Source organism: Taudactylus pleione, unplaced genomic scaffold (assembly GCF_031769625.1).
Source record: "Taudactylus pleione unplaced genomic scaffold, aTauple2 ptg000211l, whole genome shotgun sequence".
Lineage (NCBI taxonomy): Eukaryota > Metazoa > Chordata > Amphibia > Anura > Myobatrachidae > Taudactylus > Taudactylus pleione.
The window spans coordinates 5,769,587-5,782,153 of NW_028284613.1; the positions used below are offsets into that span (position 1 = coordinate 5,769,587).

General features: G+C 51.1%; 1 protein-coding gene across 1 annotated transcript in view; it reads left to right on the plus strand.

Annotated features, from left to right (window-relative positions):
• The window catches only part of LAS1L (LAS1 like ribosome biogenesis factor), a 62,009-nt gene that overhangs the window by 22,046 nt on the left and 27,396 nt on the right, over positions 1-12,567 (plus strand). Inside the window, exons 4-5 of the mRNA XM_088478209.1 lie at positions 767-848; positions 1,260-1,421. Coding sequence (XP_088334335.1) covers positions 767-848; positions 1,260-1,421 — 244 coding nt within the window. The remainder of the gene's footprint in view (positions 1-766; positions 849-1,259; positions 1,422-12,567) is intronic.

The following is a 12,567-nucleotide window of genomic DNA, read 5'->3' on the forward strand; positions in this document are numbered from 1 at the left end:
TGTGCAGCCCTCCATCTGCGAGTCCGGACTGTCAGGCTGTGGCGCTTGCGGACCGGGAGCATTCCTGGCAATTGTATCTGGAAACGGGGGCGTTTTCCGGGAAGGTTGAGGCTAGTGTCTGTGTAGGTGGACATAGATTATCTGGTCTCGCAAGTGGCCAGGTTCAGCCATGCCAAGTAAGTCTCCGCTTACGCTGCCTGGCCAAAGGGGCAACCTTCGTGACCGATGGTTACAATGGTGTTCCGAGGTAACGTCTATAGATGCTGCACTCTGATCCCTCAGATGCAGCAAGAAGGTGTCTTATTTCCTCCAGGCACCACCTGCTGCATTTACATTTTGTTGGAGAGTATTGCACAGCCACTTCTATGCAGCTCTGCAATACTGTCTATCTTTCAATCGGGCCCAGAATATGCCTACTGTAACTAGTAGATAAATGAGCAAAGGCAGGTTGCTTGTTTTGAATCTGCCTCTAATGTTTAAATTGGGATAAAAGTCTAGTACATTATGTTGGATCACTGAGAAGTATGTTGTTAATTTGCATTAACTCGATGTGTTTCTGGATTTTCAATTGTTGGCCAGCTGTATCCGCATCCCTATTTATTTTTTGTCCAGCCCTGTATTTAGTGGGTTCATCGTCTTCTGGAGCTAAAAAATAAATATGCTTTAGATATGTATCTAATTATTTTTTTTTTATCACAACAAAGAGCTGTGTGGGTAAGTGTTTATTATGTCTTCTCAACAATTTCTCTTTTTGTTATGGTCTCAGCTTAAGATTCCTGAGTGGGTGGTAAATCTACGTCACAGTGCCACTCATGGGAAGATGCCCAAATTGAATATGTGCAGAAAAGGTGAGCATCCCTGAGTCTAGATAAGAATCTTCATTTGTTGATGGTTTTGGTTTAAACCGTATTTGATTGTACATGTGTGAATTCATTATCCGCTCATTTTCATAGACGCACTGAATTGCCACAAATTCAGGCTTGGGCTTCATTGTGTACTAGCAGGAATAGCGATAATTTCCCAGAACTTGCTGATATCATGCAGCTTTGTCTTATTTTCATTCTGAAAGTGCTCCCAAGTTGTCTTGGTGTTTTAGATGGGCAGGATAGACCACTTTACCATTGAAAACTAGATTTACTTCTGAGTAGGTTATTAAAATAAAATAAACCACATTTTATTTTTCTTTGTTGGCATACGGAGGCACTTGGCCAGGACAATCATTCACCTTTTCATTAGGCATGCCCTCTCTTTCTGCTCAGGTTGGGATTTTGTGATGGAATGGCTCAGACGTGAGTATTGGTCCCGTCAGCTGGGTAAATCCTCAAACCCTCATTGGGTGTCTGCAGATGATGATTCGGAAGACTCTGAAGATGTTCTTCCCACACTCTCATTAAAAGAACAGAAACGACAAATCCTTTCTGGTGAGTAAAATCCTGTAACTCATTTTTGCACATTTTATATTTAAATACGTTTAAAAGTTAGCAATATCAGAACCATTAATTAGTAATTAAATAGCAGTCTAACAATACATCAGATATTTATAGAGGGATGTAATCGGCATCCCGATGGTTAGGCTGCGGGAGGGGAGGCTGAGGGTTAGGCTGCGGGAGGGGAGGCTTGGGGTTAGGCTGCGGGAGGGGAGGCTTGGGGTTAGGCTGCGGGAGGGGAGGCTTGGGGTTAGGCTGCGGGAGGGGAGGCTTGGGGTTAGGCTGCGGGAGGGGAGGCTTGGGGTTAGGCTGCGGGATGGGAGGCTTGGGGTTAGGCTGCGGGAGGGGAGGCTTGGGGTTAAGGTACATACGAAATTCTATCGGGATGCTGCTGTCAGTATTCTGAAAGTTTATTGTTAAAATACTTTCTACTTCAGGGTCCATAGGGTATCCACAGGATACCTTGGGGGGGGGGGGGTGGGGGTATAGGTGTGACGTCAGTCGCTGGGCACCATAGAGTTAAGCTTTTCAGCCTCCCAGGATGCACTAGGGTCCCCCTCCTATACCCCGAGCCAAGGCACCTCAGTTTAGTTTGGTGCCCGGCCGGCGTCGGGTGCACCTGTCGGAGTGGGGGCTAGAAGAGCCCCTGAAGCTTTCTTCAGTGCAGCTGTGGCTGCACATCTGGATGTACAGCATGGACAGTCAGTCCTGACGTCCATGCTGTCTTCCCTACACCCCCGCCGGTACCAGAACGCCGGTACCGATCCGGGGATGCTGGTGAGCATCTGGGGTCACAGCTAGCGGTGACCCCAGATGTTCCGGACCATGGCCGGATCCAAGGGGGACAAAGGTAAGCAGCGGGGTCCCGCGGTAGGACCATGTGACCAGCGGGGACCCAAGTCCCCAGGCAGGGGGCTCCCTGGGGACTGGCTGCAGCGTGGAGCCAGGCGACCAACCTGCGCTTTCCACTACCCCCTGGGACAGCGGACCGCAGCAGAGCGGTAGCGCTGCGGCGTCCCAGGGGTTAAATGCATGCCAGGGGAGCGCGCCTTCCCTGTCTCACAGCCGGCGCCTCCCCCGCTGCACACAGCCCTCTCTGCATGCTGCCGACTGGTCCTGTGGCAGCGCTCCTCCCCCAGGCCAGCCTCCTCTCTGCTCCTCGGCGGCCATCTTCTCCAGAACGCATGGTGAACGCTGCTGGAAGCGCTGGACGGAAGCATCGTGGTCTGGGTCCCCCCGCATACCTCTCCTCCGCTGTGGCTCAGGTCTGTGTATGCAGCGCTGTGTCCTACCAGGCCCTGTGTCTGTGTAGTTGAGTGATCAGCGCTGTTAGTGCAGGAATTGTTATTTCTCTGCATTGTATGTGACTGTGCTAGCGCTGCCTGTAACTTTTCTTCTCTAAACTGTCAGCTTTATTACTGTCCCTGTTCTTTCTGCTAAAGCCCTTGCGGTGCGGTGCTGCAGGGTGGTCTCTCGCCTATTTAATACTTAATTGGTGAGAGAGGTCACATACGTGGTGCCATCATGTCTGAAAGTGATTTTCCCCTCCGGCTACAGTGTACCACGTGCAAAGTACCGTTAGCGGAGGGGGAGGGTAGCGCGGAGGGCCTTTGCCGGCAGTGTTTGTCCATGGCGCGGCCTATTACGGTTACAGCACCGGTACAGGAGCCGCCCTGGGCTTGTTTCGCTCAGGCGTTAACAGCTTTAGTGGGCCAGTTAGCTCCGCAGCCTGCGTTTACTCCGATGGGTTTGTCCCAGCAGTCTGTGGTGTCGTCACCCATGCAGGGATTCCCACGACAATTGGTGGTACCCCACAGTCTCCCTATTTCCCCGCTCCCGGGTTCTCAGGAGCCAGCGTGGGTTAACTCCCTGACGAGTTCTGTACAGCACTTGTCGGATGTGTTGCAAGGGGAGTCTGTGATGCGGCCTCATAAAAGGCCGGTGGCATCTCTGTCCGCTCCTTATGAGGATGACGAAGGGACGTCTGATGATGGGGAGATTCTGGATCCTTACGATCAGGAACCTCTCCATACTAAGGACGCTGATGCTAAGTCCAAAGTATATATTCCTGGACTTATCCGGGCGGTCCGCACAGCCTTGGTGATTGAGGACGAAGTTCCCCCAGCGGCTAAATCTAAGTATGCCATTTTCAAAGATGTGAAGGGCGATGCCACAGTCTTTCCTCTTTCGGGTCAGTTGGTGGACCATTTAGAGGAGGCGTGGAAACAACCTGGCAAAAGATACCAGCCGCAGAGACTCCTGGCGGTGGCTTATCCGTTCGCGGATAATTATTTTGCTAAGTGGGAATCCCCTCCACAGGTGGATTCTCACGTGACCCGTCTTGTCCGTAGTGCCACATTGCCGATGCCATCCATGTCCTCCCTTGATGCTACGGACCGCAAGGTAGAAATCTGCCTGAAGTCCGCTTATTCCCTTGCAGGGGGGGCAGCACGGCCGGCTATGGCCATTTGCTGGGTTGCCAGAGCGATGGAGCGCTGGGCGGATTCATTAGAGGCTTCTTTTGAATCCGACTGTCCGGCCGAACAGGCGGAGTTGATTGGCAATCTCCGTGATTCGGCCACCTACATCAACGAGGCAGCTCTAGACATTAGTACTCTGGTGTCTAGAATTTCTTCAGCAGCGGTAGCTGCTCGTCGCACCTTGTGGCTGCGATCCTGGAAGGCGGACGCAGATTCCAAGAAAGGTCTGGAAGCGTTGCCGTTTACCGGAGAAGTTCTCTTCGGTCCGGATCTGGATAAGATTGTGGCCACGCTGGCGGCAGCCAAATCTGCTTGTCTCCCGTCGGCCGCTACTCCTTCTGGTTCTGGACCATCGTCCTTTCGGTCATCTAGGGCCCAGGGCAGGCCCAAACCACAGTCGTTTCCTCGACAGGCTGGCCCTAAGAAATCGGTCAAGCCCCGGAAGCAGGCATGGAGTACCAGACGTCCGGCCCGCAAGCCAGATGACAAGCCTGCGGCCTGACGGTGCGGGCCTCCCTTTGGGGGATCCCAGGGTGGGAGGCCGCCTGCTACAGTTCGCCCAGTGTTGGTCGACCACTACGACAGACACTTGGGTTCTGGAGGTGGTTTCCCACGGATACGCCCTCTCCTTCCGGCACAGACCCCCGGCTCGATTCTTCACCACGGGTCTACCATCAGACCGGAACAAGGCTACGGAGCTGCGGAAGGTATTGCACACTATGCTCCAGGCTGGAGTTATAGTGCCTGTTCCATTCTCCCAGAGGGGCCAGGGTTTCTATTCAAATCTATTTTTGGTACAGAAACCCAATGGGTCATATCGTCCGATTCTCAACCTCAAAGCACTCAACAAGTCTTTGCGGGTCCCGAAGTTTCGGATGGAGACCCTACGGTCCATCATTCTAGCGCTGGAACCTGGGGACTACATGGTGTCATTGGACATACAGGACGCTTACCTGCATGTCCCTATTCTTTTGCGCCATCAACAGTTCCTCAGGTTTGCAATCCGCAGCGACCACTTCCAGTTTCGGGCGTTACCTTTTGGCCTGGCAACAGCACCACGTGTTTTCACCAAGGTGATGGCGGTCATGGCGGCTTCTCTGCGGCTGCAGGGAGTCCGCATGTTGCCGTATTTGGACGACCTGTTATTGGTGGCAGGATCTCCAGAGCTCCTGTTACGCCACTTGGACCTGACCATTGCACTGCTGCAACGGCACGGCTGGCTAATCAACTGGCAGAAGTCCACTCTAATCCCGTCTCGGAGGATTCTGCATCTTGGAGCCTTATTGGACTCGGGACAGCAAAGGATCTTCGTGACGGAGGACAAGATCTCTGCTTTACAGTCAAGGGTGCGCAGTTGTCGGCACAGCCGCCGGGTGTCCTTACACTCGGCGATGAGGTTACTGGGCTCCATGGTGGAATACGCCCAGTTTCACTCCAGACCTCTGCAGCACCTGATCCTGTCCAAGTGGAACGGGCTGCCTCAGTCTCTGAAGTCCCGGACGATTGTGCTCACCCCGGAGGTTCGCCTGTCCCTTGCGTGGTGGTTACAGACGACCCACCTCAACAAGGGACGTCCGTTCTGGGTTCCAAATTGGGTTCTGTTGACAACGGACGCCAGTCTTCGGGGCTGGGGAGCAGTTTCGGGTCCACACTTGTTCCAGGGCAGGTGGACGCCGACAGAAGCGGAGCTTCCAATAAATATCTTGGAACTCCGTGCGGTCTTCAATGCTCTCCAGCAGGCACAGCGGTTTCTCCAGGGTCGCCCGGTGCAGGTCCAGTCGGACAACGCTACCACCGTGGCCTACATAAACAGGCAAGGAGGAACTCTCAGTCGGGCGGCTCTCGTAGAGGTCTCTCGGATCCTGGTTTGGGCGGAGCGCAATCTTCCGGCCATATCAGCGGTCTTCATCCCGGGAGTGCTAAATTGGGAGGCGGACTTTCTAAGTCGCCAGGACGTTCATCCGGGGGAATGGTCCCTGCACCCGGACGTTTTTCAACTACTGGTGGACAGCTGGGGTCTTCCAGAAATCGACCTCATGGCGTCCCGGCACAACAACAAGTTGCCGGTGTACGGGTCTCGCACAAGAGACGAAGGGGCGTCTCTGGTGGATGCTCTGTCCGTCCGGTGGACGTTCCGGTTCGCATACCTGTTCCCTCCGGTCTCCCTTCTTCCACGGGTAATCCGGAAATTCAAACAGGAAGGAGGGTCGCTCCTGTTGATAGCTCCTGCGTGGCCCAGACGGCACTGGTTCTCAGACCTTCAGGGTCTGTCCGTGGACAGTCCTCTGCGGTTGCCGCTACGACCGGACCTTCTGTCTCAGGGTCCTTGCCTTCACCCGGACCTGACTCGGCTGTCTTTGACGGCGTGGCTGTTGAGACAGCCATGCTGAGGTCCCGGGGGTTTTCCAGCTCTGTGGTGCGTACCATGTTACGAGCTCGGAAACCGTCTTCCGCGAGGATATACCATCGCGTGTGGCATACGTTCTTCCAGTGGTGTCGACCGAGAGGTTATGCACCGCGGGAGTTTCGTCTGTCTCGGATTCTCGCCTTCCTGCAAGCGGGACTAGATCATGGGCTTCGCCTTGCTTCTTTGAAGGTACAGGTTTCGGCCCTATCTGTCTGGTTTCACCGTAGGATTGCTACAATCCCGGATGTGCGCACCTTTATGCAGGGTGTTCTCCGCATTCAGCCGCCCTTTGTTCCACCTGTGGCGCCTTGGGATTTGGCTGTGGTCCTGAGGGCTCTCCAAGGACCGCCGTTTGAACCACTGGGCTCAGTGGATCTTAAATGGCTAACAGCTAAGACTGTTTTCCTTCTGGCCATTGCTTCGGCCAGACGTGTTTCTGAGTTAGGGGCTCTTTCTTGTAGACCCCCTTTCTTGGTTTTTTATGGGAACAGGGCAGTGCTCCGCACTCGGCCCGAGTTTCTTCCCAAAGTTGTTTCCCAGTTTCATGTTAACGAGGAAATAGTTGTTCCGGCCTTTAACTCACCGGGTCTATCCGTGGGTGAGGCCTCTTTGGATGTTGTGCGGGCCTTAAGGACTTATGTTGACCGCACTTCTTCGTTTAGGAAGTCGGACGCTTTGTTTGTCCTCTATGGCTTCCGTAAAAAGGGTTGGCCTGCTTCAAAGCAAACTTTGGCAGCCTGGATCCGTATGGCTATTTCTGAAGCTTATCTTCATGAAGGCCTACCGGTCCCTCCTTCTCTGAAGGCTCATTCCACTAGATCTGTGGGTCCTTCGTGGGCAGCTCGACGTGGTGCCTCGGCAGTTCAGATCTGCAAGGCTGCTACGTGGTCCTCTGTCCATACCTTCGTGAGGTATTACAGGTTTGACACCTTCGCCTCTCAGGATGCTTCCTTCGGGCGGCGGATTCTCCTTTCTGCACAGGAGCGTCCCCACCCTTAAAGGATACTGCTTTGGGACATCCCCAAGGTATCCTGTGGATACCCTATGGACCCTGAAGTAGAAAATATGAGATATGGTAAGAACTTACCCTTGTTATCTCTATTTCTACGAAGTCCATAGGGTTCCACAGGACTCCCGCCCTGTCGCACCTGTGCTGCAGATGGGCTTGGCTCTGGTCACCGGTTTTCCGTCTCCCTCTGGTGAGAATGTGATTCTTGTATGTGTCCAGATCTTTTTTTCTCTCTCTTCCTTCTCCTCCTCCGGCCTATGGCTTGATAACTAACTGAGGTGCCTTGGCTCGGGGGCGGGGTATAGGAGGGGGACCCTAGTGCATCCTGGGAGGCTGAAAAGCTTAACTCTATGGTGCCCAGCGACTGACGTCACACCTATACCCCCCCCCCCCCAAGGTATCCTGTGGAACCCTATGGACTTCGTAGAAATAGAGATAACAAGGGTAAGTTCTTACCATATCTCATATTTTTTTCTTTAAAAGTGATTACAGAATGTGCATAAAGCATCCTTAATAGTACATGCTGACTCCTGGTTTTCATAAATACCAAGTGTTAAGTTCCCATACTTTGCTGGAGAAAATGCTCAGCAGCTCTCTCATTACATGGGAAACACTCGTAAAATATTTGTGGGTTATTTGTTTGTGGGTAAATAACAACATGGGGTACCCGGAATCTGTATGTGTGACCGCCGGACCTAAGTCTGGCGGTTCAAATCCCGACGCCGGAAGACTGGCAACAGCAGATCCTGACAGGTAAGGTTTTTTTTATTTTATTTAATGTATTTTTTTTTTTTTTTCTCCACTAACCCTAACACTCCTTTTAGGGGTGCCTAACCTTAACCTCCCCCAACAATTGCCTAACCTAACCCTCCCAGGGGGGTGGCTAACCTTAAGTCGTCGTCCTGCCCCTAACCTAACCCTCTCCCCATGCTGGGATTTTACAGTTAGGAAACAGGCGGTCGGCATGTCGACCGCCGACTTCCTGACTACATACCGGTGTATTCACTCCCGTAGTCTGCACTTGACAAGCTATGCCCTGATCAGTCCATCTCATTTTATTTAGTAATGCTAAGTTTGGCTGCAAATGTACAAATGTTTGCATTTACTCAGATTGTAATGGTGTGTCCTATTTTCCCTAGTTCTGGATACTGAATTAAGGCTTCTGTCTGGAAGAGAGTACCAATCTTCATATTGGTAAATTGAGGTATGCTGTGTGACTGTATGATATACATACAATGGCAGGGAACATTATATCTCACAAACATCGCTAATTGCCTATCACACCCCATAGGAGGAAAATTAGCGGTGTTTGGTTACTGTCACACTCCAATGTCATCAGCCAACCACTGCGGCAGTACATTGCTGATAATTTAATCCCCCCCAATGATCACCCCAATACCTATGTTTTCAGACCCAGTCACATCTGCAAAGGACAGGGACTATTTGCCACTATTTTCTAACCCAGCTCTACCCCATTTGGTGTAGCTGAAATGTGGTCATGCAAACTTGTGTCAAGATAAAGAACCACCTGTAGTTACTGAGTAACTTATAGAAAATTGATTGAAGACTGCGCTCTGATACATGGGGGTGTGTTTGGGTGGAGATGAGGTTCGTGTGGAAAAGAGTGGTCGGTGGGGAGAGGTGGTCTGTGCGTAGCTTTCCTTAGAGGTGTCCGGTTTCTAGCATATGAAGGTGAGATCAGGCAGTGCTGCACAAGAGAGGATGGTGGAAGGTAAGGAGGGGGGGTGTGGTTGGGTTGAGGGCAGCAGCCCAGAGATGGGGTGGTTCTGTCTGGTGCTGATAAAGTGGTGTGCAGGTATTATGTAGCAGTTACGTGAATGAAGACTGAAACCGTGTGTACAGGGTGAACAGATGTTTAATAACCGTACACAAAGTGAGACACAATGCTCGAGGATACTGCGGGCCCGAAACTCAAACCCTGCGTATGGTGATGGTGATAACGGCAATCATGCGATTAGCTGGTGGGCTTGCGGTTAACCCATTTCGGTACAGTCCAGTGCTAGAGGCGGCGTCCTGCTTCGACTTGGTGGTTGAGGGAATTAGTTGCTTGTGCCTCGTGTCCTCGTCACTAGGGCAAAGGCACTCAGTGCTGAAACGTGTTGGACCAGTGCTTTGTCCCACTCCTCTGAGATAAAGGCGTAACTGATAGCTCTATCATTTCTTGTGATAGCCATGTGATTTTGTTTAAGTTGGTTGTTTTAGCTTCTGGAACATATTGAGGATTGGATAGAGTGTAGATCATTGTAGAAGGGAGTGAAGGAAGCTGTATTTTACTAGTCAATGTCTCCATATGTCCTTATGTCCCACATTTAGCTGACAAGTGTGCTGTTGCATTTGTTTGCATCCTACCACATCTATAGCCCTGAACAGAAGAACAGATGTCAAATGCATGTTTAGTCTGGGAATCATCAATAAGTCTGATTACTTTTGTGAAGTCCTTTTTCCTAGCTTTTGATGGAATTGACAACCTCACTCAGGGGCCGATTCAGAGGTGGATGCGATGTCTGTCGGACGCAGTTGTGCGTTTTTATGTCGCTGCGTAAGCGTCACAGCCGCACTGTGATTGATTAGCGATTGCAAACGCAGAGAGGATGTATTCATAAAGTGAGTGACCGGTAGTGACCGTTTGGGGGCAGGTATTGGGGTGGCTAAAAAAATGCAGGGGTGTCGCCAGCATTTCAGGGTGTGTCCTAGTCTGCCACTGCAAATTCATTCGCAGTTGGACTTGCCCCGGCGTCTTATGGAGCGTACACACGGTCAGATTTGTCAGACTTGTCAGATTTGTCAGATGAACGATTGAACGATTAAACGATCTGAACGATTTGACCAAAGTTTTGAACGATTGAACGATTTTTGACTGCATTAAAATGAATGGAATCGTCCAAGTCTGACTGCAAACCCATCAGATGTCAGATATCGTTATCTGACAAACGGGAACGCGCATCGTTGATCGTCCATCGTTCAGGCATGTCAGATATGAACGATTTTCCTTCAGATATGAACGACTGAACGATTTTTAAATCGTTATCGTCCATATCTGAAGAAAAAATCTGATCGTGTGTATGCACCATAAGTTGATACAGTCTGAAACCCCCATAGGGTTGCTCATAAATTTGATGGTACGACCAATGTTCCTGATGTTGCCACTTTTGTACATAAGCGGCAGATCTGAGGCGCTGGCGGTGGGCGTCTCTGTACATAGGGCAGTGGCTGAGACATTGGCACAAGTTTGCTGCGTCCGTAATTGCAGTCCATCTATGAAGCAGACCCTCTGCTTGGTTCATGTTCCTCCTTATTTCTAGGGGCAATTTTTGTTTTTTTATTTATAAAAGGAAAGCGGCGCAATAGATGACATCAGAGATGCAAATACCATCATTTCCTTTTTGTTTTCTATCATTTAGAAAAAAATAGGATCAGGAAAGGAGAGGGATAAAAGAGGAGAGGACAGGTACATAGCGGGCTCTCTTTTCAAATAACAGTTCTTATGTCCCACACACTAAACATTGTAGAGAGCTGGAACTACACATCGTGCATAGGGCCTGATTCAGATTTTTACACAAACCAGATGGTTTACATATGTCTCCAGTGATCGCACTGAGCAAAAACATGTGTGGGTCCCAGGAACTACTTACTTTTAAAAAGTTGGGGGTCTCCTCACATTATGGGGGGTTAGGGCAGGCAACAGTTGGGACAGTGCAGGGGGCAGGTAAGCGTTTGGGTAGAGGGGGTTAAGAACAAGCAGCAGTTGGGATAGAGCTGGGGTTAAAGGCAGGGAGAAGTTGGGATAGAGGTAGAGGGGAATAAGGGCAGGCAGTGCTGGGCTTAGGGAGGGGGCAAGGGTAGATACCAGCTGGTGCACTACTGGGGGGGCAAGGAGAAGGTTAGCGGGAGATGGTAGTGGGGTGGGGGCAAGAGTAGATAGCAGCTGGGGCAGTACTGGGAGTAAGGAGGAGGTTAGGGGTATGCAGTGCTGGAGGTAGGGAGGGAATAAGGGTAGATTGCAGCTTAAAGTACTAGTAGCAGCTGGCCCATTGTGCTCTTCTCCCCGTCCGTCCCTCTTCACTGTTAGCAGCAGCCGCAGGAAGTTAACCTCAGTCACGCCACGGCACCAAAGAGCCACTCACTGTCCCACAGCACCCCTCACCCACCACAGTACCAAACCCCCACCCACTACCCACTGTGACTTAGTAGAATCCTCATGTTAGTGCACCCGTGCTAGAGACAGTCTTCTGCAGCCTCCTGCACACTGTAGTACACCTCATAGTAGGGGATGTCTTCACGCCGGGTCAGGGAGCTGCAGTATATCACTGTAGTGCCATTGCAGCCGCTGCATGCTAAGTGATGTCCCAAAGAGGTTCACTCCTGGCTCAACCGCCGCTTTTTACAGCCTGCAGCCAGGCCAAGATAAATCAGTCTTAATTGACAGTCAGGGATTGGCTGCAGCGGAGTATGTCCCCAGGGACCCACCCATTTTGAAAAAGTGAGTCCTCTGTCCTCAAAATCGGATAAAATAGTGCGTATTTGCGATCATTGTAACGCCGATGTTAGACAATCTGCATGCGCAGGATCTGTACTGTGCCTGTGTAGATCTGTGTCTGCAACAACAGTCTCCGTGACCCCTAAGCAGCAGCCATTGGTAGGCTGTGAAAGGACGATGACGGCCAGTGTTTCAGAAAATGGGTGTGTCGGCCATGTTTTCTAGTCGTGCCGAGGCCAGTGGCTGCGTCCTTGGATGCAGCTTCACTGGCCCCGAAGCGTGAAATACAAGGCCATGCTGCGTAACTCGAGGGTTACTCAGATGACTGATTTTCACACAGATGATCCGATGCTGCACCTTCGGACGCAGCAGCAGATCACAAAAGCCAGCAGTGGGCGTCTTTCTACTACAGGCGCCAACTGCTGCTTTTACATATTTTCACTCTGCGCAGCTGCTGAGTGAACTACGTAATACTCTGAATCAGGGCCACAGTTAGTAGACCCTTCACTACTGGTTCTTGATGTCATTGGGGCTCTAGGCCAGTGAAGCGGATGGGGAATTACAATGTCCAGGACCCTTTAGTCATCTGTGCCTTTTCATTATCTGCCATCATTAGCTAGCCTCTGTGCTGGTTTGAGAAGATCAGTGTTCCACCCTAGTAGGGACAATGTTGGTTGTATTGACTGCAGGCTGTGTGACAAGCCAATAGATATACACTGTGTGAGAAGAGAAATATCTCTTCTATT